This window comes from Pyrus communis, chromosome 3, assembly GCF_963583255.1.
Source record: "Pyrus communis chromosome 3, drPyrComm1.1, whole genome shotgun sequence".
Lineage (NCBI taxonomy): Eukaryota > Viridiplantae > Streptophyta > Magnoliopsida > Rosales > Rosaceae > Pyrus > Pyrus communis.
The window spans coordinates 21434117-21461500 of NC_084805.1; the positions used below are offsets into that span (position 1 = coordinate 21434117).

Genomic DNA, 27384 nt, shown 5'->3' on the forward strand with positions numbered 1-27384 from the left:
TATTTAGCTAATTTTTTTTATACATATCAATGTACAAAGAACTTGAAATCAGAGAATATTAGGTCCCATTTCAAAAACTCGCCTAGGGCCCAAATTCTCAGACCGGCCCTGCTACCAACTACCAACTACCAACGACCTTTGAGTTTGTGGCGGAAAATGAAGGAACGAACGGTGGGAAGTCAGGAAAGAGCAGAGCAGATTGAGCAGAAGAAACAACATATGATATGATTAGTGGGAAGCGGAAGTAAAAGCATCGAAATTCAAAACCCATTCTTCACATTCCCTTAATTTGTATTATTGTTTGTTTAATCTCATGACTAAATCATATAATCTATATATCGCAGTTCCAAGAGCAGTGTGTGCATCAACTCTCGCCAGAAGCGGAGTGTCTGTAACTTTGTTCAAGTCCGCCAGAGTCCCCAGCGGCCGCATGTCCCAAAGAAGGTACCTTTTTCACTCTTGTTTTACAAATTTACAATATTCATTTTCTTATCAGAAGTTTTGATATAATTTGGGGATTAAATGTGCTATTGGTTATCAGAAATGGATTTTCTTTGTTATGCTCCGTTTGGTTTGTGGGAAAATTTGGGCACACAGCATAAGATTACATTTTGAATTCCTTTATTATTTGACCCTTCGTTGATTGGAAGAAATCCAAAAGACAAATTTTGAGGTTTTAATGCATGTGATTAGGGAAATAGTTAAAGAGTCTGTTTACTAGATGATTCAAGTTGTTTTAAAACTGATATGACTGCCTATTTGGAAATGCCATATCGATTGGGTTGTGGCTGTTGTACAACTACAAACTGATATGACTACTTAGTACATTTACCATTTCCTCATGAAATAAAAACCCTTTGATGTCAATATTATTTGGAAATTCAAATGACGAAGCTATTGATTTTTGGTGCGAGTTGTTACATATGAGTTTCTTTTTCCTTTTGATTACTGAAAATTTAGTTGTAGGGAAGTTGTTGAGGATGGGAAGGAACTGTTGTTTGACCATTGTGCTCCATTTTTCAATGCCAACAACACTGAGGTTTTGGGTCTTGTTCATGAGTGGGAATCAAAGGGTCATGTTGCTTGCTGGCAAGAGAAATTTGGCTTCTTTGATCACATTTCCAACAAATTTGTTGACCCGGAACAGGTTTGCAAGTACTACGTTAATCAGCAAACATGTTTTATAATGCAGGGAAACATGTTTCATTTGTGAAATAGGTTGGCTAATGACTACCTATGCTTACATCATTTTTGTGGGCATGAATTCTATATGCAGAATGTTGGTTCATGAGCATTACGCCAGGAGTCCAGTGTGTACTAATTCTACTGATTTTCTGTTGGCACGATTTCTATTCAAGGTTGAATATCTGTTGGAACTTAATTGCGCTATAATTTCTTTAGGAGTGGAAAGTAGTTTGGGGCGAGTGTTGGGGGGTTGGAGTCACTAGAGGATGAAAATTTGTGGTCATTGATAGGTTCAGATGGGCAAAATCTTGGCCAGTTTAAGGGAGTGGTTGCAACAGACAAAAACCTTATTTCGCTCAGGTTTACAAGTGTTACGGGAAGACAACCACTTCTTGGTATTGAACACACTCCTTCAAGTTTTTCTATTCTAAGCATGTCTAGAAAATTTTCGCAATATTAAGTGGCAGTTCTTGGTAAGCTTGCCAGTGTTGGTGTTTATGTTATGCATGCTTTGTCCTATTGGTGGGTTTTATTTACATGGATGCTAAGCATCAGCTAGCAAATACTTATTTTTACTACTATAAGATATCACTTCCTTCTCCAGATCGATTGGATATTTGAGTAGGATGTATCACATTGAACAACAGTTGGAATGCCTACAATGTGTCAATGCATCGAATAAAGCCTTCTATTTTCTGACCGTTTACTTGGAACTTGACAGCTTAATCTAGGTTCTTACCCCCGTAAGCATGCTCACTTTTCTTGTCTGGCACATGCATTGTTTTCTGAAGAATAGCATAAAAGCATCGTGGATCTAACCATTTGAGATGCATGCAGACTTAAATTTAGTTCCAGAGTTGTCTGTTAAGTTAAATGATATTCCTGTCCGTCCATGCTTTGCTCTCATGATAGCATTTTCAGAGCCTCAGTCATCAGTAAGATATTTATTATGCCTTCTTAAAGTTATATAGTCATCTGTAAACTGTGCATTCATAAAATGCTACATGGTTCATCAACTTTTCCTTTCTCTCGGGATGCTGGGTTTGGCTCCATGTATTCCCGCAACCATTTGTATCACATTCTTAATTTGTGTACTCTTTTCTTCTATTTGATGTTGATCTGGGCTGACCCTGGTGCCTAATTTCTGAATCAGATACCCTTTAAATGTTTCTCAATAAGAAGTTCTGAAGTTTTAAGCTGGGCTCATTGTGAAAGCAGCAAGCCTGGCCGTTCTACCTCTAGGTATTCATGGAATCTTAGTTTCGCTCTGAACTGTAGTCTAAAATTAGTCTTTGCATCAGCTTTTCCATAAATCTCTTAGGGCATGTTTGGTATCTTATTTGAAAATTTTTATCATTTCTCATAACATTTTTTGAAAACAATTTTCTTTAAAACTCAAAAATTTGTTTGGTTTGCGATTTAAAAATTTTAAATCTTACGACTTAAACTTAGACAAATAGATCTAAAAAGAGGGGTCGTAGGAGAGGGAGAAAAAGGAGAGAGGAGGAAAGAAAGTAAAAGATGATTGAAGGAAAGAAAAAGAAGAAAGGATCGGACGAGATAGAGAGGAAAATGAGTGAGGGAAAGAACCGAGAGAATGAAGAGAGCGGATTGGAGGAGAGTCGAAAAAAGTAAAAAAAAAAAAAAAAAAAAGAGGAGAGAGAAAGAATAAAAGAGAGAGATAGATTTGGGGTGAGAGGGGAGAAGAGAGAAAATAAATGAATGAGTTTAAGTTTTAAAAAACTCATTTTTTATGTTTTTAGAAAATATACTATATTTTTTTAGTTATTCTTAAGTTTAGTTTTTTAAAATAGTCCTACCAAACAAGTTTTAAGGCCTAAAACTTGAAAATTGTGTTTGAGTTGAAAAGTTAGATTCAAGTAGAGTACCAAACAGACCCTTATTTTTCTCTTATATTAGTTTAAAGTCCACGCCAAGGATGAAAACAATGCTTAGTTTATGGATCTGAATTATTATGTGAAAGTGTCTCAAAATCGCAGTCTAAGATAAATTATATATAGTTAAGTTCATGCTTGATACTCTGCGATGCTTTAAAGTTTAAAGCTATATGATACCGTTGGATTTTGTTTGTCGGGAAGGCCCTTTTCCAGCTGCAAGCGTAGCCAGAGAGGAGAAATGCCTTTGGGATAAGAACAAGAGGCTTGCTATCCGTGGAGATTTCTGTGTTAGTCCTAATGTTGAAGGTGCTATAGCTAGCAGAATAGCTGCTGCGTCAAAACTCACAGAGATCCTCAGCTGCTTATAATAATTAATTATTAGTGTTATGACTTAGGACTTTAATTAGTAATTTGCTTTCTTTTCATTTGGTACTTAGTGCTCAAGTGTGTAACAACTTGGTTCGACTCTACTAAAAAATTAATCTCAAATGTATAAGAACATGTGTTGTCCAATAATCTATGAATTATGAAGTTATGAACTATAGATGAAGAAATTCCAATTCTCATTTCAAGTTCTTTGTTATGAGCTCAATTTAGCACTACTTTTAATTTTGGGTTAATCTCAGTTTACTATCCTAAAGTTTCTTAGTTTTCAACATTTAATACATGAAGTTTTTTTTATCCCATAGTGATCCATAAAGTTATAATTTTGGGACACTTTCATACATCCGTTAAGTTTTCTGTTAAATCAACCGTTAACTGATGACGTGGCGTTCACTTAGACAATGACTTGATGACGTGGTGTTCACTTAGACAATGACTAGGCGCCACGAGTCATAGGGGCCCACATAAATATTAAAAAATTAAAAAAAAAAATTCTGCATGTCCCATACCTCAACCCCCAACCCTTTCCCTCCATTCTCTCTTCTTCACAGCCTCTATCGTCTTCTCATACCTAACCCCCGCTCCTCCTCCTTGCCTTCTCTCCTCTGTGCCCACCCATCTCTTTACAAAAACCACCACCACAGACTCCAGTGGTTCACCGACCTCCTCCGCACCTCCCCATCAAACACCTTCACCCTCTACCACTCTCTCGGTTGCCACTGGGTCGTCACCGCCAATCCCACCGTTGGTCAGCACATCCTCAAGACCAACTTCCCCAACTACCAAAAAGGTGAGGCCTCCCGCACCACATTTGCCGACCTCTTTGGCAACGACATTTTCAACGTTGACCGTGATAACTGGAAGTTCCAACACCAAGTCTCCTGCCACAAATTCAACACCAAGTCTTTGTGTAAGTTCGTCAAATAGGTGGTCGACATCGAGTTCTCTGACCGCCTCATTCCGATCCTCTCCGCCTCCGCCACTAATAATTTAGTCCTCGACTTCCAAGACATTCTTCAGCGCTTCACTTTTGATAACATCTGTCAAATTGCTTTTGGGTAACCTGGATTACCTCCTACCTTCTCTGCTCGAAGCCAAATTCGCAGTGGTTTTCGACGACGCCATGCAAATCAGCAGCAAAGGGTTCGAATTGCCTTACCTAGTGTGGAAACTCAAAAAGGCTCTCGGAATAGGGTCTGAAAAGCGCCTCCGTGCCGTCGTATCGGAAATCCGCGAGTTTGCCAACACCATTGTCAAAGAAAAGAAGCAGGATCTGAATGAGGCGAAAGCGTTAGAGTCTGTAGATTTGCTATCCCGGTTCTTGAGCTCCGGCCACTCCGACGAAAAGTTCATCACCGGCATCGTCATCAGCTTCACCCTTGCAGCCCGGGAAACCACTTCGGCGGCTCTCACCTGGTTCTTTTGGCTGCTTTCGTAGAACCTACGTGTGGAACAAGAGATCTTGAAGGAGATCAACAACACGGTGTCGTCTGAGTTAGCGGTAGAAGGAGGTTACGATGAGGTGAAGGAGATGGTGTACACCCACGCAGCGCTATACGAGAGCATAAGGCTGTACTCGCCGGTTCCCATTGACAGGAAAAAAGTGACAAACAATGAAATTTTGTCGGACAGCTAGAATTTTTTTTTAATTTTTTAATATTTATGTGGGCCATATGACATGTGGCACCTAGTCACTGTCCACGTGAGCACCACATCACCAGTTAATGGCTGATTTAACAGCAAACTTAACAGATGTATGAAAGTGTCCCAAAATTATTACTTTATGTACCATTCTGAGATGAAAAAAACTTCATGTATTAAATGTTGAAAACCAAGAAACTTCAGGGTAGTAAACTGGGATTAACCCTTTAATTTTTTATTTAGGAGTAAGTCATTTGCACTTTTTTTTTAAATGTAATTACTCAGTGTATCATGAATTTTCGCAGAGCTAAAACAACTCTCTAGATTATTTTTTTTCTCTTCGAAGTGAGAGTTTTTTTCTCTCTTAGCTGAAAGTCATTCTCACTGATTGTGTGAGACGTTCAAATCTTAGAATCTCCGGTGGCATCGGCCCTAGCTACGGCTGGGGTCGGTTGCCATGTCCTCTTTTCTCTTTTCTCCTTGCCTTTACTGATGTTTCTCCCAATTTTCACTCTGCCCTGTCCAATTCCTCAATCCCTACGAGTATACCTTTTCCTGGCTCTTCCTTGCTCCAATCTTCAACCATATTTCATGTTGAGTTCGTGTGTAGAGTTCCAGAGTTTACACAAACTCGGGTGTTTCCAACACCACCACGTTCTCGTTTACCATTTCTAACAATGTCGTTTGTGGGTTTCCGTAAGCTTTATACTAGTAGTTGACTTTTCTCTCTTGGTTGTCGACTATCTCTTACTTATGGCTGTGCTCAGGTGGCGTTTGAGGATGCGATATTAAGTATACAAGTCAGCAATACAATTAGAAATACAGTTAGCAATACAGTTAGTAAGTTTGTTAGTATTTGGTTAGAGTAGTTAGGCTTTCTTTTATAAAAATAGTGTGTGAGTGTGTAACCTTCATTCAATCAGTTAATACAAGTCATATTTCCCTCTAAAATCTCTCTCTCTAATCTTTGTGCTTATCATTCTTCATCTTCCTTCTTGATTTTCTTTTCAATTCCTAGACATTTCAATGTAGTTAACATGGTATCAGAGTCACTAGGCTCATGCCATGAATTATGGTGGTTCCACTTCCCATTATTTTTCATTTGTTTCTAGCTTAGTTTCTTTTCAAATTTTCATTAGATGTTAGGATACGTTTCTGCGTGCTTCTGCCATCGTTCTTTTAGGTTGATTTCTTTTCGATCAAATTCATGAGTCTCCCTATTCTCGATCGAAAGCGAGAGATCAAAAGTTGGAGAAAAATTTAGAGCAAAAAAGGCAGCAGAGCAAATGCAGAGAGTGGCATCTCCATCACCGCAATCAATTGAGGCGCTGGAATCAGAGATATTTCCAGAAATGGGTGCTTCACCTTCCAACGAATCTACCCATGCCAGGAGTTAATCGTATTAGTCTTCCAAAAGGATCATCTGAATCTTTTGGGTAGCCAACCCACCAACCTACCAGTCTACTTCTTATGTATCTACACAATCTCGAAGCATCATGTTTTGCAGCTTCCTCGAAATCTTCCTTCTCAATTGCATCTTCAAGTTGAAACTTGAGAATAGAGGTGAAGCTCTCGATCTGTTCAACTTTGGAGAAATGACGGCTTCACCGATTCCAAGCTCATATGCAATCGTATGCTGATGGCCACTTTCATTGGCAAGATCAAGATTTGCATATTTTGGTATGGTTCTCTACTTCTTCCTTTCATAATGTTTCGCTGAATTTGCACTGGATTTGGGTATGGTTCTTGAAGTTCTTGGAGTCTAATTGTTGTTCTTGGATTGGTGCTCTTGTTGTAATCTTTTCTGGTGGCATTGTTGGAATCAGGTCGTTACATTTCTTTGTTTCTTCAATTCTGCACATAAGGTGTTTGTGTTTTTGGGTTAATGAAATTTTATGCAGTGTTGGTTCGAATTCTATATGATTTGTTTCGGGGTTTTGAGTATATGCTTAAGGCTGATTGCAAGAAATGTTGGTAGTTGAAGAAATTTATGAAGTTGCTTGTTCAGAGAATTGTCAATTGTTGAAGTTTGAGTTTTATGAATTCATAATTGGTAAGGCTGATGCCAAGAATGTTTGAGTATAGAGTATTCATTGAAGTTGTTGAAGTCAGAAAGTTGGCGAATTTGTTACGTTTTAGGTATAGTTGCATATTGATATGTTTGGAGAAATGGGTATGGATTCTTGGGTTTGATTGCTACTAATATCTTTAGGGTGTTCATTGTTGAATTACTCAGGAAGTTTTGCACTATCCAATTCTTGTCTCTCTGCTTCACTGATTTTCTACAATTATGTTAAGGAGTTTGTGCAGTAATTTTCCCTTATCTCAGCTTATAATGTCGAGTCTAACCAACTCAATTGTTAGCATGAATCTATAGTAAGTCCGGTTATACGAAAAAGTTGTAAATGGTAAATCCCATAAAGGGTAATTTTGTGATGTGAGTAGATAAATCCCACGAAGGGTAATCTTACATAGATGTTGATTTTCTATTGTTGAAATTGTGAAAGCCGATGCCATTGTTAAGAGTAGTTTTTTGGTAAAATCCATAAATGGCGATCCTGTGGTACTATAGTTAAGGCCAATGCCACACTATAGTTTGTTAATTTTCTGTTTTAAAGGCCAATGCCGATGTTAAATGAAGTTGATGATGGTAAATCCCACGAAGGGTAATCCCGTAAGAAATTGTTATAACCGACATGAGGGTGTGTTACAACTTTATAAAAGGCTATTCTTTGATTCTGTATTCAATTAGAAACAAACGCAACTGATGCATACAACTATTTCCTTTTAACTAGGGTATGTTCTTCTTCCTTGACCAAGGACAATACTCTCTAAGCAACCCAATTGATCCCAAATGGAAAATGGCCTTCTCGGACTAAAAGAAACTTCATCATTAAACTTCCTTGAAAATATGAAAGTAGTAGATAATGTGCAGTGTTCCTAACATTCAATTGAGATCGATGCTTTCTGAGTGGAGAAAATGAAAAGGTTTGAGAGGTAGAAGATTTCGGGATTTAGGGTTTCAACGTAGAGGTAGTGTGGCTCAAAATAGGCTTCTGCATATAGAATGGTTCCATAATCTATCTGAGTATGTTGAAAGAAATATTGGAGAACATTCTGTCTTTGGAAGATTGTATCTACAAAAGTGATGTGTGATGATAATGGGATGAAATTGCACCGTTCTTGAGTATGGATTTAAGTTCTGAATACTTGTCAGTTTAGTGAGCAAGTAACATATGTGCAAGTAGCATGTTTGACTATGGATACCTGTCAGTTTAAGCATGGATTTAGGTTCATGTTTGTGGGACCGTAGTTGAGAAGAACATGAGGAGAAAAAGCAAAGCCCAATTGCTGCAACTCAAGGCAACAAAACCTTTTTCAATCAGAAGGCATCACCAAAGTCAAACTGGAACAAGAAAACTCTGCAATGTGTCCATATTTAAGTGTTTGCTATTTGAGACTTTGTTGCAATCTCAAGCTAGGATACCGCAGTTGAGATTGAGGGAGAATATTAAGTGTACAAGTCAGCAATACAGTTAGCAATACAATTAGTAAGTTTGTTAGTATTTGGTTAGAGTAGTTAAGCTTTCTCTTATAAAAATAGTGTGTGTGTGTGTGTGTAACCTTCATTCAATCAATTAATACAAGTCGTATTTCGCTCTCTGATCTCTGTGTTCATCATTCTTCATCTTCCTTCTTAATTTTCTCTTCAATTCCTAGACATTTCAATGTAGTTAACAGCGATACTCGGAGGTGGACGACGAATCGGTTGGCTGGCCTTGAATTTTGTCAGTGGAGAAAGCAATGGAAGCTTCTCGACTGATGTGCTGTTTTTTGGGCTTTACTATTGTTGGGCTCACTTTCTTTGTTTTAGGCCCTTTTTTGTTTGTTTATAGGTGTAAGTTGGGCTTTTGTTTTGCGTTGGGTTTGGTGTTTAATAAAAATTTCCTTTTGACCAAAAAAAGAAAAAGAAAAAAAAAACAACTCTTTTGGTTTTCTACTACTACTAAAGTGTAGCACAAAATTGAGAACCAATAATAGGGAAGTAAGGAATCAAAGTACTTTTAGGTATAGAGAAAGTTAAGATAGGGAATTAGATCAATAGTCTCCCCAGTTGATTTGATTATTCATTTTAACTTTAAAAGATAGTAGGTTACGAATAGTAAGGATAAACATGTACTTCTGATTCCATATTTTAGTAAATGCATAGAGAAAATATGAATTGAAATGATTTTAATACTTCATATTTTAACAAATACAAAAAAACTCAAAAGTCAAAATGAATCTAATTTACGCCCTGTGTAAGTAAACATGTCATTAATGTAACAGGAATTAAGGGTTCTTCAATCCCGAAAGTTCCAAGCCACTATTCTCTTACCCATTTGGCCCTAGCCCACGTGTCAGATCCGAAGATGAGAAAAATTGGTGAGGGTAAAAATTATTCCCCATTTTGATAATGTTTTGCAATATCATATCCACAACCACCCCCACAGAACCACTGCAACGTGTTCACTCAGCATTCACTCCTTCATGGTTAGTGTTATTATTTATTATCAGGGACTTGGACGCCGCATACCACACGATAGCCAATCGGCAAAAGAAAAAAGCGCAAGTCCAGCAAAAATGTCGGCCTCAGTTATGGCTTGTTCAGTGAGCCTAAAACCATCTCCCTTCACTGTTGAGAAGTCAGCAGTGAGAGGCCTTCCCTTTCTTTCCAGGTCCTCTGCTTCATTCAAGGTGCAAGCCAGTGGCGTCAAGAAAATCAAGACTGCCACCCCATATGGTAACACTACGTGCATGATAATCTAATTTCTCAGTTCAAATTTCGTTAACGAACAATTTTTCAACTAAAATATAGAGAAAAAAAGAGTTCGCTCGATAAAACTATAACCATATTTTTCTTAGATGGGATTGGTTTTAATACTAAAATAAAAATGTGTTGCAGGAACTGGTGGCGGCATGGACTTGAGGAACGGTGTTGATGCCTCCGGGAGGAAGCCTACGGTAATTAGTTGGTCTTTCTTACTCTTCACTTTTGTTACCACTTATGTAATAGCTAAAGTGTGCTTCACGTCAAACTTCATATCGGTTATGTTCTAGGTCGATATAGACAATATAAAACAATGTAATCATATCCAATCGGTCTGCTTGTAATTTTTGGAGCCTTAAACTTTGATTCAGGGAAAGGGTGTTTACCAGTTTGTAGACAAGTACGGTGCTAATGTTGATGGATACAGGTACAGCTCTCAAACTTCATTCATGCCATGTGCGTGTGTGTGCGTGTGTGAACTGAATATTCTGACTGCTCTATTTATTTTACTTTTGGATTTGAATTATCTACTTGTTATGGTACTGCTTAGTTTTTTATATGAGTCGTTTATTCATTGTTTCCGTCATACGTACTTAAAGTATCATTGATTTGACTTGATTATCTATCTCTTATTTCAATTTGTTTTTAAAACCATCCATAGCATTAGCAATTTTTTTTTTTTTTGGCCATGAGAAAGAAAAATAGTATTATGGATGTTTCAAAGAGTATCATTATGGATTTCACCGAAAAATAGAGAGAATTAGTATTATGGATGCTTCCAAACCCTAGCATTTCCGATTTTGTATTCACATGATAACAATTTTAGAATTGAGAAATTTTGAAAACCAGCCGATTTACGAACCCTTCTAGAAGAAAACAAGTTCTCTCTCTTTCTCTCTCTCTTTTCCTTTTATTATAGGGTACTGTTATTGACGCTCAAAAATCTAATTTTGCACTTTAAACTTTCTGTATTTAAAAAGAAAAAAATACACATTATAATGAGATTTTTTAAGTACCAATAATAATTTTCTTTATATGTATATTTTATTTTTGTTTGACAAGGAGTATCCTATTAGTTGCTTGATGCCCTCTAACCATTCTCAAAGTGAATAAATTTTCAAAGTATTGCAATCGGAATCGATCGGCTGTTAATAAGTTATTGCTGATGATTGATATGCAGTCCCATCTACAACAAAGATGAGTGGGCTCCATCTGGTGATGTCTATGCTGGGGGTAAGCAACTTCAACTTCATAAGAATATTGTTTAATTTGCTTAAATTTAGGAATTCATAAGGTCTACAGTTGCATTATCTTCTTGCTTGACCCGATGTTTGTAATTAAGTAATGCTTATGAAAGTGAACTAATAAATTAATATGCATGAAATTGCAGGTCTTACTGGCTTGGCCATCTGGGCAGTTACCCTCGTTGGCATTCTTGCAGGGGGTGCCCTTCTTGTCTTCAACACAAGTGCTTTGTCACAGTAAAATTATTGATTATTCCTCTGTTATTGTAATTTATGTAGCCTGTCCCAATTAGCTGCCGTAAACAAGAACATTAAATAAATACTCTATGCAAACCTTAATTGTAATTGTTTCGGCATGGATTCAATTTGATGGGTGTAATATTGAGCTGGAGTTCTTCTTCTTCTTCTTCATTTATTTGTTTGAATTTTTTTAGTTCAGAACGGGGTTGGATGGGGATTGAATTTGGCGGGTGAGTATATTGTCTGTGCGTATAAGTTTTTTTTTCTTTGTCCCTGATCTCGAGGGAGGGGGAATTAAACTTGAAAAATCTTTTAACAAAGTTGAAATAAATATTACTAGATCAATAGTTATGTACGATTTGATTATGTAAAATTTGTATTGGGTGTGCACGTTGGAAGAAGAAACAAACTTAGGCTTTCCAAATGAAACTTGCTATTTAATTTGACTCCTAATCTATTAGCTATGACAACAACATGACCATTTCAGATAGGATAAAAAATTGGGAAGTTTAACGAAAAGCTCTCGGTACTTTTCATTTTAACGAAAAATCATATTTTTACACTAAAAAGTCAATCATGATATTATTCACTTTACATTTTATTTTGTTTTTATCGTTAAAACTCAAAGTTTTCAAATTATTTTCATTAGTTTTCTTTAAAAAATATAATAAATCAGTCTGATCAAGTTAATTATATGTGGGACAGATCTCACAAAATCATGAAACCTATATTTTGGTAATCTACGTTATTCTCATCTTGTGTTAGAGTTGTTCCGCCACTAACCTAAGGCATACTGAGAAAATCGTATAATTGATATAAAAATTCATTGATAAGTCTTATATCTTGTTATATTATTTACACTATATATTAATAGAATCATGATCGTTAACCAAAACTTTATAAAATTATCATTTCAACCCTCTAATTAAAACTGAACAAAAAATAAAAAATTAAAAAAATAGGCAGTAATGTAATTTCACACAAGCCAAATTTTGCTTTTATTATTATTATTTTTTTTTTTTAAGCCTCACTCAATATTATGATCTACTAGTATTCCTCTTCACTTGAAAGTGAGAGGTCTTAGGTTCGAATCTTGTAGATGACGAATTTGATACCAAATTAGGTTACTCATTATGTGGCTTAGCCGAACTCTCCCTCCTCTTAGTGTAAAAATATATCGATGTACTAAAAAAAAAAAAAAAAAAAAAAAAAGCCTCACTCACACTCACATGTGATTTTAAAATATCTGTAATATTAGAAAACTAAAAATAAAAGCTTTTTCCCCTCTTTCCCCATTCCCACGTTCTACCTCACTCTTTTCCCTTCTCATTCTATTCACTATTAGAAATAACTTCTTGGGCGATGAAGGGAAAAACGTCGCGCAAAGGGCAAAATCGTCGCCAGAAACATTGGATAGCGAAGATAGCGTTGCGCAAAACTTGTGACGTCAGACATTGCGCGACAAAGGAAAAGTTTTCATCGTGCAAAATGAAGATTGCGCAACGGAAGTGTTGGTCGTTGCGTGTACCGAGCGATGAAACTAGGTTTCGACCCCCAAACTCTTGCGCGACGGACACACGGGTTTGACCCACAAACTCTTGAACGACAGACATGCAAGTTCGACCCCCAAACTCTTGCGCGACAGACACACGGGTTCGACCCACAAACTCTTGCACGACAGACATGTAAGTTTGACCCATAAACTCTTGTGCGACAGATATAGAGGAAGTAGTAAGATTTTAAAATTAGTTTTTGAAATAAGTTATTATTTATTTTTAAATTAGTTTTATAAATAATTTATTATTTAATTTTTTTTCATTTATGTAAAAATGAATTTAATGAAAAAATAAAAAATGTAAAGAAGAATATTGAATTGAAAAATTATTGTAAATGTACATACAATGGAAAAAAGTATTTTTAAATTTGAAAACAATTTAAAACAAAACTAAAAAAAAGTAGTCCACGACGTCACAATTGCCGACTGGTGGTGTTGTTGCTGTGTCAGGGGGCCGAAAGGTCGTAATTGCTGCGGCGGAGGGCTAGGAGATCGTTTCTGGAGGTGGTTTAACGTCGGGGAATTGAATGCCAGACATTTGAAGGGTGCGCGACGTATTTGGTTCATAAAATTGTTTTGGGCCGCAATCTGCTCGTTTAAGCTCGCCACTTCAGATGTCAGCGTTTGGACCTCTTCAGTTCTCTGCCTGGAGGATGAGGCAGACGGGTCTCGAGGGCAGGCTTTCCCAAGCCCCCGATGAACATTCCTATGCCAACGACTAAGGGTTTGATTAAGTGTGTCAATCATAATTTGAAACCCAACATCCTCAGGGGAAACACCTCATCGATCAAGGTCTCTAGGGGAAGTTAGGAAGCCACCTCCTCCAGAACTAGGGGTAAGCGCTTAGAACCGAAAACCGAAACACGAACCAAATCGAATCGCACTGCACCGTTTGATTTTACGATTTTGAAACGGTTTCGGTTTTGAAACCAAACCGCAACATAGAAAACGGTTTGGTTTCGGTTTTGGCTTTTGAAAACTGCACCGCCAATATTAATAAATATTTAATTAAATGTCCATATTAGATTTCATGTTTTAATTGGTTGTTTGTTAGAATTTATACACTTAGTATGGACTCAACCACACTAGAATATAATCATTCATCACTTTCTTTCGTTCATTAACTTGAATGATCTTTGTTATTTTATACCATCACACACACATATATGTATAAGAGTGGACTAATCTTGTTATCAAGAGTCGAACAATGATCTAATGAGGTCCACTCATTTGAAGCATGATATCACATATTCTAGTATGAAAGTTTCGCTCATGTTTAATGAATTCAAATTTATTCAACTTGTTTTATGATAAACATTGTAAGGGACACCCTTTTGTTGCACAAACATGTTTTAACATCACAACTGCACGCAACATGTTAATTGTTTACATAACAAATGTCTTTTTCCTATTGCTATTGGGAAATGCTTATTAATATGTTTTACAAATTGTACATTTTTTCTTAAAAACCAAACCGAAACCGTTTGGAACCGCACCGAACTGAACCGAAGCAAACGGTTTGGTTTCATTTCGATTTTGACTTCAAAACCGCACTGAACCGAACCGCAAAAAATTTCAGTTTCAGTTTCGGTTTCACTCAAAACCGCGCCAAACCAAATCGTGCCCACCCCTATCCAGAACGGTCTGGCCCTTCTCCACCATAGTGGACTAGAAAAATGAAAATAAACAAATTAATTTGAATATATATGTAATTAATATTAATACAAATTGAATATTATAAATTTGAAAAAACTTACATGAAGCTGCTTCGTCAGCTCATCCCCGGGCAGAACTTACACCTCCTCGAACATGTCAATTTCAGGAAACTTTGACGCCCCTTGAAAAATTTTAAAAAGTGTTAACGTAGATTACCAATAGTGTAATAAAGAGTAAAAAGATTGAAAACTTAAAATAAATATACGTTTACCTTACGTCGCTCCTCCAACCTATAAAAGAAGCATCGTGATCCGGATCGGTGAAGAAGTTTCTTCTTTGACCGATTGATCAAGTTTGCCTTCACTTTTTTCTGTTGAATTAAAAAAACGTATTAGTTTAGATATTTATAACAAATGAATGAAAAAATGAATTTTTTTTTTTTAAATTGTAAATTTTTTTATTAATATATTATTGAAATATAAATTATACGTACCAGGTATTTCTCGGCCACAGAGCCACTCCCATTCATCCCGACGGTCCACCAACTCTATAGGGCACCTAACTTTTAGAGCAACCTCCAGACTGTCATATAGCTCATAATGTTTGTGGAGGTCGCTCTTTCATTGAGTGAACCTTCTGGAGCAAAGGTCATTGATGTATTCCATTTGGTTGGAATTGAGGTTAGAGAGCTCATAGTGATGCTGCAAAACTCAACAAATAAATAGTAGTTAAACTTTATAATCTTGTATACTTTAATAAACATTCAGTATTTGAGGTTGAAAATACTTACCGATAATTCATAAAGCACAGCATCCTTGACTTCTTGTGGCACAGCTCTCCATGACTCCTACCTGAGGGGGCAATGGTTCTCGATAATGCAGCCAACATCGGTGGCCAACGCACTGTGCTACTCCTTTGTTGCAGCCGCACGATGTCAAAGATCTCACGTAATGGTGATCTTCTGGGTCGTGCTGTGAGTGGTCTGTGCAGTCTTTTGTAGTCTGCAAGGGCCACTGGTTTTTTTTTTTACCTACCAAATAGACAAAGTAAACATTAGATGAATTCTATTTTCTACCGAAAATTCAGTAAAACCTCCCCTAAAACTATAATATTTCCTAAAACTTGTAGACAATATAACAACAAAAACAACATATCCACCCAGCAATTCAAACAGTTTATACAAATTGGGGACGTTAAAACAAAATTTACAACTTGTTGATATGACTTCAATTTACTCAGTGCTACTTAACAATAATTAATGGACAAAGCAAGCTTACCTGTCTGGGACTCCTCACCATGGACAAAGGAAGCCTCACCAGACAATTAAGCCTCCTCAGAATTCTAGGGCCGTCGATGAGTCCGTCGGGCGCTTAAGACAGGATGCGTCACTAAAGAAGTCGATGACGTAGGAGCCGTAGACACCGTGGGCCCCAAAGGGACCAGAGGAACACCCGTCGTGGCCATATCAAGTGTGGAAGTGGTAGCAGCATTACCTCTTGGATACTCTATCTGACTGCCCCTATTAGCTGCCCGTTGGTTGGATATTAAGTTCGACATCTACAAAAATAATCAAGAGTCTGTTTAGATATCATCTTATTATATGCATTTCATTTCACATATATAAGGTGAATGAAAACATGAGATAGGAATAAAATTGAGTATTGCAATGAACATGTTTTTTTCATAAAAACAAACAAACAAATTGATCCATCTACAATAATCTTCAAATGCATGCCATTACAAAGTTAAAACCTGCGGAGCTATGTAGACTGTTTTCCTTTTGACAGATTGGTAATATGATGGAGCACTAACTAATGAATTCACACCAACAAAAACATGTAGACAGTGTAACATTGGGAGCTAATATTGACTTATTTTGTTTATATGTTATGCTAACAAGAACTAAGACAGGTAAAATATGTATTGGAGCACTAAAAAATCAACTCACACCAACAAAAACATGATCCCAAGTTAGGTAAATATGTATTGGAGCACTAAATAGATTAATGGTTATCTACGTGTACAAACTATGGAATTTGAAAGATAACTATAAGAAGAAACTAACAAAAAGTCTATGTGATGAGGTTTCTTTTCAGTGACAAACAAAAACTAACAAAAAGTCTATCTACATGCTCATATCCGACTACTAATGTTTGGACAGCTCGTTGCTAAATATGATTGGAAAAAGGACAAGCAGACAGTCACATTTTGACAAAGTGAGTGAGAGCTTCGTTCACCAAATGAAACAGGAACAAGGATGAAAAGAAATAAGACTAAAATGAGAGATAGACACACTCATTCTGTGTTGAACTCCTATTTTCTTTCCCTCCCTCTCTGTTGTGTCTTACTCCATAACCTACATTAATCCCTACCCGCAACCACCCCCTCTTTCTCCTCCTCTTCCTCCTCCTTCTCATCTCTCTCAGTCTCCCTTGTCTGCTCTTTGACCACTCCCATGTCAAAGAACACAAAATACACACAAAACCAAACCAACAACTTGAAGAGAAGCTCATAAATTCAAACCCAAATAACCCAAATGGCTAAATCAAATCATTAATAAATCATCCAAATATGCAATAGAAATCTTGTCTCCCCCACATCACGACACCTACACCTACAACGAACACGCAGCCATGCAATTCATTCTTATGACAACAAACATTGAACCACAAACCACATCTTCGTTTTGACAGAACCCCACACCATCTGCATTCCCACCACTCCACAAATCCCAAACCACAATCAAATGCATTCTACCAAACCAAAAATCAAAACCCACCTCAAAGATTTTGTTGGTTGAATGTGAAAATTTGCAACTTCTGATTACAAACAATGACATTGACATAAGGCATTGTAAATCGGTTCCCAAAATAAAATCAGAAATTCATGACAGTTCAAATGTAAAGTGAGAGAGCATTGAAATTACCTAAACAACTGAACTCAAAAGCCCTAAATTGGGCAAGCCGAATTGAATTTGGGAATTGATGGATAGAAGAATGAGCTGAATTAGTGAAACAGAAAAGAAAAAAAACGATAATTAAAAATAAAAATTCCCCAAGTTGTAAATCTGTAATTCAAACCCTAATTCAAAAACCCTACATCGTGAGCAACTACGATTCCCAATTTAAACCCAATTCCACCCCTAAATCCCTAACCCAGGATTCCCAATTCCAACCGTAAATCCCTAACCCAGGTTTCCCAATTCCAACCGTAAATCCCTAAATGTTGTAACTAAAACAATTGAAGATCAAAATTCATAAAATTGCACTTATAAACAATTCAATTAAAGGAGATGAATTAAGGGAGACTAGGTGCTTACCTAGTAAAGTTGCCTGCGGCGGAAGGGAGATGGTGTGGCGTTGGAGTGCGGCGGAAGCGAGACAGAGAGTTGCAGAGAAACTGAGAAACTGAGGAAGTGCGGGAGAGGGAGAGAAAGACACTGAGATTGAGTTTAAGATAGAGAGAGATAAAGTGAGGAGGTTGACATAATCGAGAGAAAGAAGAGCTTCAGAGAATCACGAGAGAGATGAGCTTGAGTCTGAGAAGAGTTCGAAATACAATCGATAGAGAGATTGAGTGAGTGAAATGAATTGAAGGCACAGAAATACAAACGCCCCCAATTTTGGGAAAAAAAAAATCAAATTTTTACATGTTTGCGCAACGAAGATGTTTAAACTTTCGTCGCGCAACTAGTTTTTTTTTTTTAAAAGGAATTTTTTAATATTTGCGCAACAAACATTTATAAAACGTCGTCGTGCATATCTGTAAATTTAATTTATTTTTTGGTTTAAATAAATAAATTTAATTTTGTTACAAATTTAAAAGGAAACTTTTGTTTGTATACAACATTTTTAAATACCATTCAATACATTTAATTAATATACATCATAATTTTTCATTAATTCTTGTCTGAACTAGAATAAAGATCATCACTATCGTCAGATTCAGACTCCCATTCCTCCTCGTCTGTGTGCACATCAACATCATCATTCACGCGCTCCGATGCATTGCATCATTGTAAATCCTCGAGGTTAATCATAATGAAGTCGATCAGTATTTTGATTTCAAGACCTCTAGCTACCTGATATAGTTCTTGTACAATAGTCATATCCCGTAATGTATTTGCACCAAGTGTTGTTGAAGTCTCCAATTGTTGGTCAGCAACGTCACCATAATCGTCATCGGCAGCAGGATCTCGGTTCGGAATATCATACACCCCTCTGTGCTCAATCTTTTGAACTACTTTCCATCCCCTCCCACCCTTAGGGTCATCTATATAGAAAATTTGTTTAGCCATCATTGCCAAAGTGTAGGGGTTGTCGTTATACCAACATCTATTAGTGTTGATCGATAGTAAAGCATCGTCTCACTTAACACCGGTCTTTGTAAAGCAATTGCACAACACTTGTTAGTTTTCCATAGAAATCAATATCTGCAATGTCACCCGCACCCGGGACATGTACCCCACTATTTTGCATACAAAGCTTGTCATCGCGATCAACTACCAAAAACTTGATGTCATTTACATGACAACCAGAGTACAATTTTGCGCTTAGGGGCCCAATCGCTAAGTTGTACAATTCTTCAGTATAAGCCGGCGAATTAATTTCCTTTAATTTCTTCACCTAAATAAATGAGAAAAAGTTGTGTTAGTTCAACATTTACAATTATGCAAAAAACCTAAAACACGAACAACTTACATTTTCACGAAACCATCGAGGAAACAATTCACGATGCTTTTTGACATATAAATGTGAAGAATGTTCCTACTTCATCAGCTCTTCATGCTCATCTAGGTACGTGATTGTCTCATCACAATTGTTAAGTACAAACTAATGTGCTACCTCCATGTCCATTTTGTCAAACGGCTCCCTTCTGATTGGTTTGCCAAATTGGTCATGCAATTTGGGCAAAAACATAAAATTTTTCACTTTTCACACCACCGTCATTATTGCATTGCTGTCGGTTGAACGTAGTCTCAACATCTTGTAGGTACATTGCACAAAATGTAAGCAAATAAAATCGGACCCATGCCTCCACAATTGATCATTCGGGCTTTGCCCTATTTCGTACACTTTTTTTAATTCACCCAGTAATCTACATCAATAAACAAATTATCGGGTAAAATTAATCAAATTGTACATACATCACGAACTAAAGTATTTGTGGCGATTATATACTTTTCTATCAGATACATCCATCGATAGTTGATAGGTCCGACTAGAAGTGCCTTATCCGGTAAGTGAATCATCACGTGGATCATGCTTATGAAGAAAGCTGGAGGAAATATTTGTTCAAACTTGCATAGCACTTCAATAATATCGTTGCACAACTGTTTAACATCAGACTTCCACAAAGTTTTTGCAATTAATTAAGAAAAATATCTCGCCAACAACATAATCAGCTTCACCATGTCTTCGTGCAAGAGGTGTCAAATTCCCAATGGGAGAAGGTGTTGAAGCATGACATGACAATCATGATTCTTAAGGCCGAAAAATTTTCCTCCATCCACGTTTGCGCAACGGCCGATGTTTAAAGCATACCCATCTGGAAACTTCACAGAAGATAGAAACTGCAAAAACTCTTCCTTTTTTTTCGGTTTCATCGAAAACGATGCGAGCTTCTTTTTGGTTATATCTTCGTCCCTCGTCATTCGTAAACTTAGCATAATGCCCATTTTTTTCCAGATCAATACAAACTTTTATTGTGTCCTTTGTTTTTCCCTCGATGTCTAGTATAGTTCCGACCAATGTATCAAACACATTTTTCTCAACATGCATTACATCGATGTTGTGTCTCAATTTTAATTTGGACCGGTACGGGAGCTTGAACGACCTCATCTTCTGTTTCCAGTTTAGATGTGTGTCTGGTCTTGTCCTATTTACGGATTTGCCCAACAAAGCAAATACCAACCGATTCACCTAAGCCAAAATTTTATTGCCGGACCATTCTATGGGTCTTGGCCGAAGCTCTATGCCTTTGAAGAAAGCTGTTTTGTTTTGACACCATTCGTGGTCCCATGGCAACCACCTACGATACCCTAGGTAACAAACTTTTCCCGCATGCCAACTAGACATCGTGTTCTCTTTGGAAATTGGGCATGCGTAATAGCCCTTAGTTCTCCATCCATACATCATAATGTACGTAGGAAAATCTTTTATAGTCCACATCACGGCTGCTCTCAAAGTGAACATCTTCCCGGTAGATTTATTATACGTGGGAACATCGTTTTCCCATAATTCTTTTAGTTCATCGACCAACGATTGTAAATACACATCAATACACGTGCCTGAATCTTTTATTATTAACAACGTTATCAACATAAATTCTTTTTTCTTGCACTTCCAAGGCGGCAAATTATACGAAATTGCGAAGATTGGCCAAATGCTGTGGTTTTGGTTTAGAACCCCAAATGGATTAAACTCGTCTGTCGCAAGTCCCAATCTAACGTTCCGGGGCTCACGTGAAAATTCGGGGTACAGCCGGTCAAACTCCTTCCATGCCTCTCCATCTGCAAGATGTCTCGTAACATCGTCATCCACTCGTCTGTCCTTATGCCACCTCATGTCACTTGTAGTGTGCGTCGACATATACAATCGCTGCAACTTGGGCTTTAATGGGAGATAACACATAACTTTTTATGGAATCTTCGTTCTTCTATTCTGAGATGTCATTTTAAACCGCGACTCATTACATACAGGGCATTTATCCAACACTTTATTCTCTTTGTATAACAAAATGCAATTATTTTGACATGCGTGAATTTTTTCATATCTCAATCCAAGATCACTCAGCATCTTCTTTGCACTTTTATGATCTTTAGGAAGACAATTATCCTTTGGAAGCATCCTCTTGAAAACCCCCAAAAAGTAATCAAAACATTGGTTCGACATACGAAACTTTGTTTTTCCATGCATCAACTCAACAATGGCCGTGAGCATAAAAAATCCTTCATAATCGGGGTATAATTCTTGCTTGGCACTTTTTAATAGTTTTTTTGTATTTTTCAAATGTTTCACTGTCCATGGTGGGAGGGACGCCATCTTCTTCTTCCACATTCGTATTTGAACTAGCGATTGGAAAAGCATCATTGATAATGCCCATAATTTGATCATTTGGCTCCATAACAGAGTCAACTGTATCAACTGCTCGGGTAATGTGGGAGGATGAAGCATATTGTATTTGTTCTCCATGATGATTCCACGTAGTATAGGTTTCCATCATCCCATTTCTCACTAAATGGTATTGAACAATTTCAAAATATTCAATCATTAAGTTGTTACACTTTCTAAAAGGACATCGAATTTGAGTTGAATCGCGGTTGTTTGCAATTGCAAAATCGATGAACTGATTTATTTCATCCAAATAATCATCAGCACATCTTTTAGGATTATGTATCCACTGTTTGTCCATTTCACCTGCAAACAAAAAAAAATTTACAAGGGTTATAACAACTTCAATTATGACATGCCACCTTATGCCTCCAGTATAGGTCCTATCTCATTCGAGAATGCATAGTTACGTGCTGTAATTTACGGTTCCAACACATTAGAGTTCGAGTGTGGGAAACATTCGGTAGCATCTACCTGTAGTTCTTCAAGTGCACGACGTAAAGAGATGCTATCACATTTCTCACGTTCAAACTCTAATGCGTGAACCGCAAACTACAACATGTAAATATGCAATCTCAAACTGTCCAAAATTTTGGGACAATTCAAGAATTAATTGGTCCGCAATCATGCTTTCGCATCCATTTGTGAAATCCAACTAATTCTCAAATGGGAAACTAAGCTCCTATGAACATTGCAAACCATTTTTTGTACATCCATACAAAAATGATTGCATACTAATACATAAACTCACAATACCTATAAACTACCTACAACACAATTTAAATGAATGGAAATTAAATAAGTTAGTTAAGAAAAATTATACCTTAAACTGTTGGAAATTGCACTAGAGGAAGGCAGCTGCTGCAATTGTTTTGCAGCTTCTACCTTCCTGCAATCTGGTTAAGTTTAGTAAAGTAAAGAACTTTGCACGACGAAGTCATCATCGTGCAAAACCTTGGGCTTCAACTTTTTGTGCGCCATCCGACAACGCTTTCCCGGGTTTTTTTAATCCATTGCACGATGAACTATAGTTTTTTTGGACATTGACTTGGCCTTTAACTTTTTGCGTGCATGGGTTTTTTAAACCCATTGCGCGACGAACTTTTTTTTTTTTGACATTGGCTTGGGCTTCAACTTTTTGGGCGCCATTTTAAACCCTAGTTCGTCGCGCATTTATTTATTTTTTTGGACATTGACGACATTTTTCCATTCACTCTTCAATTTTTTTCAAACCATACATATTTAATAAATAATACCATTTGTACATATTTAATTAATATACATACTTATTAAAATGCATTAATTTCATTCATAATAAACATTAAGTACATATTTAATAAAAAAATTTCATACTAAAAAAATTAAAATTCATATCTAATTATTAAATAAGCAATAAAATTAAAATAAGAAACCTTATTCTACTCATCCGCCGGTAGTTCTGGTTCTTGCTGTAATGCTACAGCAGGTTCATTATCAAACTTTCACTCCTGGAATCTCAACTTGAACACATTGTTGATAGCCTTCTTCATATTTGAGTCACTTTTGTCAATGTCCCAATTGGGCTATCATGCAAAAATTAATAAATTAAAATCTCACTATTATATTATATTTAATAAACATGCACCAAATACGTTGCCCTAAAACTGAATGACACTTGCGCAACGAAACCCTTGTCGCGCAAACGTTCTAGCGACAAAGTTTATCGATTGTAATTATGAAGTTTACGTAAACTTCATAATTACAAACAAATTTTCAGTTATAATATGTATTCTAAAAATAATTACTACCTTAAATAAATTCATATTATATTCCATTCATTAATACATTAAATAATTAATACCTTAAATAAATCGATATTATATTTCATAATATAAACAAATTACAAACAAATTTTCAGTTATAATATGTATTCTAAAAATAATTACTACCTTAAATAAATTGATATTATATTTCATTCAATTAATACCTTAAATAAATTGATATTATATTCCATTCAATTAGTTAAATAACCAAACATGAATTAAAATATAATTAAGTCCAAATACTATAAAAAAAAAAACCTTAAATTTAAATATTGTCATACAAAACATAAATTTAAAACTACTATTTCGATGGTACTCCATTCCGCTGGACTTCATAACGCCACCTATTGTAACCTCCCTCCAACGCATCCTCCATCAACTTCATCAATTGTTCGTTCGTATCATCAACAAGAGCATACTTACACTGTTACACATATATGAAAATAATTAATTCTAACATATAACAAAAAATTTCACAAAATTAATTATTGATCCATCAACAGTATACTTACTAATAATTCATCCATCATTGCATTCTTCGCATTCTCGGGCACATCTTTCCAAGAAAGTCACTCAACAGTAGGACAATTGTTCCCCATGGCTACAGCAATCATATGTGTGAACTGCAAATGTTGCCTCAAATCATTCGGTTGATGTTGGTCACGCTCTGATCCTTATTTTTATCTTCCATCTCACACAAACAGAAATGTGAAGAATAAGGAGAACATAACTGTGAAGAATAAGGAGAGCAGAAGCGCATATTTATAGGAAGGCTAGGGCCTTTGTGCCACGAAGGCTTTGTCACGCAAATACCCGCACTAAATACAATGCAGATTTTTGTTGATTCACATTTACTGAATGCTTTGACTAAAAACTGATTGTAACTTGCGCGACGAAGCCTTTGTCGCACAAGTGTTCCTCGGTTTCCCGAGCGTTGAATGTTCTGGCTTAGAAACTGAACAAGCTTTGCGCGACAAAGACTGTCGTGCAAAGATTCAACGGGAAAATCTTCATTGCACGTTAATTTTCCCGCTAAAAAAACAACCCCATGTTTTTCTTATTGGCTTTGTGCGACGAAGGTATGTTCATTGTTGTGCAAGGAGTCATTCTGTGACGGAATTTGCTTTGTCACGCAAAATTTTGTCGCGCAAGTAGTTTTTCCTACTGGTGATTTTAAAAATAAAAATAAAAAATGTTCACGTACACTTTGTGTGTTGGCATATACTAGTTTTAATTATTTGTTTTTGTTTAATATTGGACACAAACCGAAGTCAGCACCAGCCCTTATAGTGTGCTGACTGTTCCTTGTATTAGTGAAGATATTGGATTTTATTTTTTAGAGGACCCCGATTTAAAGGTACATACGTGTGGTAATTATTAAATCTTTGCAAACTTTTTTATTATATAAAAATAAATGGCTCGGGTCATAAGTGTAGGGATGACAAGGATCGAGCTTCAAGCAAGGATCAAGATGTTGCCATGTGTCAGTAGATTAGGCAATGTAGCAGTTAAGTTAGTTGTGTTTGTTGTGAAATGGATTGCTTAGGGAGTTAGCAATGTAACTAGTATAAAAGGAAAAGTTACTCTTGTATTCTTAATAGTGAAGAAATATATCAAAGAATTATCTCATTTCTTTCTCTCTTTAAAATTCTATCTCTCTACTTCTTCGATCACATTGTCACCATTGATGACCTTGGAGCTGAGTTCACTGCATTTCTACAATAAGAATCTAGTCGCTTAATGTAGAAATGTACATGCATGCATGAGATGGTAGTTTTCAAATATGAATTTTCATTTTAGTATTAAAATTATTTTTACAAGGGTATTTTTAAATAATTAAGCAAATGCTTATGCATCTGTCTACAATATATTGGAATGTAGTTGATGCTAACTTTCTGCTTTCAAGGATGCCAAACGCTTTATTCATAAAAGCACTACAAAATACAAACCGGAGAACTAATATTATAATTAGTTTTATGCCCTGCATACCAAACCCAACGTTGTTATAATAATTAGTTGTTATAATAATTAGATTTGCAAATCTGTGTTAGCTTTTTTGTTCTTCTTTGGTTTACTATGCAAATTTGTGTAAGTTGTTTTACTCTTGATATATAGTACTTCGATCTTTTAAACAAAAACAAATAGATAGTACTCCAAATCTAATTAGAAGCGCTAATTAACCTTCAAAGTTGAACAATTTGTGTGTGTGTGTGTGTGTGTGTTAAAATAAGGAGGAAAGTCCCCAGACAACGTCCTAACTCAAACTATCAGAACAAATTTGTGTTAAATTGTTTAGCTTTTAGTTTATCATGCATATTTCTGCTATGAACTTTATACTTATGAAAATTACAGTGTAACTAGCTACCTAAAATTTAGTCATGTTGTACATCAACTTGCGGCCATTAGTTTATCATTGTGAGCCAAGAGTCCATCTTATTGGTCATATTTTGACGACTAGAGAGTTATGATCACCCATCATTTGATTTGATATCAAGAGTTGAAATTAAAAATATTAAAAGCACATCTATTTATATTCCACTCTTAATAACAAACCCAAAAATAAATAATTGTGCATTTTTTTTATCAATAGCAACCAAGACAAACTTTATATGTGAGCCAAATACTCAGCTCAGCTTACAAGCATTTGTTTAAGGATAAATTTGGTCTTGGACAATAACAACAAACATGCATGCATAATATATATATATATATATATATATATATATATATATAACAAATCAATAATAGTCTTCCTCGCTAGGGTTTCTATATGTATCATTATCTGAGATCTAACCTTCCTTGCGAGCTGCCTTAAAGAATTTTTGTCAGCGAATCCTTGTGCTGAGCTCACGAGGATTTAGTTTGCTTCTCTCTCTCTTTCTCTCATTGTTTTTAATCCTCATTAGTTTTATAGAGGAAAGAGACAGTAAAAAAATCTATAAATAAGACCGAATCCCTTGGTTGTTTTTTTTTTAAAGGGACTAGCTGGTGGGGAAGTGGCCAATTCATGGCACTTTATTCTTTTGGGAGTCAGAAAGACCTATAAAGACATTTCAAGCACCTCTTGACTACCATCGTGTGATTCACTAGCGTTATGAATTGAACACAGAACAAACTATGTGGAATACATGTCTGAAATTCATCTCAACCACTGGACCACTCCACGGTGGTTCGAATCCTTTGGCTGTTAATTGTTATGTTTTGTTTGTCAACACACTTAGCTAAGCCAAACAGGCTTTTCTTTCTTTAAAAAGATAACATAAATTCAAGAAGAAAAAAAAATTCAAAGGAAGATGAAAAATATTCCAAGTGCCACTTCATCGTATTAAAAGAAAAATTAGTTTAGGGAAATATATAAATATCTTAAGATATTGATGACTACTTTGTCGTAGAGTAGATGGAACCTGCAATTTACAATGACTAGGTACCATCACCACCAACTAATTAAGACAACCATGTCGATTACAAAGCTTTTATATAAACATTGTGAATTTAATATGAACCACTCGAAAAAAAAAAATTGAACAAATGATGACCAACCAATTTCATATTAAAATCTAACCCTTTAAAAAAAAAAAAAAAGACAAATTCAAATTCCTAACTAGCTTCGAAAGCAAAGATGCATCTTTCGTCCCCGGTTTTCACACCTGAATTTTGGATGGACAGTTACCAAATGTCATTGGTATGATCTCATGATGTTAGAATATATCATCTTATCTAACAAAAAAAAAAAATAGCCTCCAAGCAGCCCATGCATGGTTTTATGATCTAATTAACCTTTAAAAATTCCACAATGGAGGAAAGATTACTCGTGCAATGAAAATAATAAACTACAATTGGAACTCAAACAAGCAATA

The 27384-nt window shown here is 36.1% G+C and overlaps 1 protein-coding gene, 3 long non-coding RNA genes and 1 pseudogene across 5 annotated transcripts in view; 3 read left to right on the forward strand and 2 right to left on the reverse strand.

Annotated features, from left to right (window-relative positions):
• LOC137729094 (photosystem II 10 kDa polypeptide, chloroplastic-like) overlaps positions 1 to 11548 on the forward strand; it is a 38643-nt gene extending 27095 nt beyond the window's left edge. Inside the window, exons 2-6 of one of the 2 annotated variants that reach the window (XM_068467921.1) lie at positions 9718 to 9891; positions 10054 to 10112; positions 10290 to 10345; positions 11099 to 11151; positions 11309 to 11548. In XM_068467921.1, the coding sequence (XP_068324022.1) occupies positions 9732 to 9891; positions 10054 to 10112; positions 10290 to 10345; positions 11099 to 11151; positions 11309 to 11403 (423 nt within the window). In that variant the 5' untranslated portion in view covers positions 9718 to 9731 and the 3' untranslated portion in view covers positions 11404 to 11548. Of the gene's footprint in view, positions 1 to 9645; positions 9892 to 10053; positions 10113 to 10289; positions 10346 to 11098; positions 11152 to 11308 lie in introns of those variants that run through there. The other variant, XM_068467920.1, reaches the window with a different exon arrangement.
• Positions 97 to 3647, forward strand: LOC137729710 (uncharacterized). The gene is made up of 4 exons (XR_011068028.1): positions 97 to 244; positions 345 to 1580; positions 2339 to 2427; positions 3285 to 3647. It is a non-coding gene; the product is annotated as an uncharacterized lncRNA (long non-coding RNA).
• Positions 3966 to 5103, forward strand: LOC137728420 (cytochrome P450 94A1-like; annotated as a pseudogene).
• Positions 11549 to 14656: 3108 nt separating the features above from the next.
• Positions 14657 to 15635, reverse strand: LOC137727414 (uncharacterized). Its single transcript, XR_011067796.1, has 3 exons — positions 15107 to 15635; positions 14885 to 14983; positions 14657 to 14794 (listed from the first exon to the last, which is right to left on the reverse strand). It is a non-coding gene; the product is annotated as an uncharacterized lncRNA (long non-coding RNA).
• Positions 15636 to 15886: 251 nt separating this feature from the next.
• Positions 15887 to 18177, reverse strand: LOC137727582 (uncharacterized). Its single transcript, XR_011067811.1, has 2 exons — positions 17933 to 18177; positions 15887 to 16170 (listed from the first exon to the last, which is right to left on the reverse strand). It is a non-coding gene; the product is annotated as an uncharacterized lncRNA (long non-coding RNA).
• Between the last annotated feature and the right edge of the window lie 9207 nt (positions 18178 to 27384).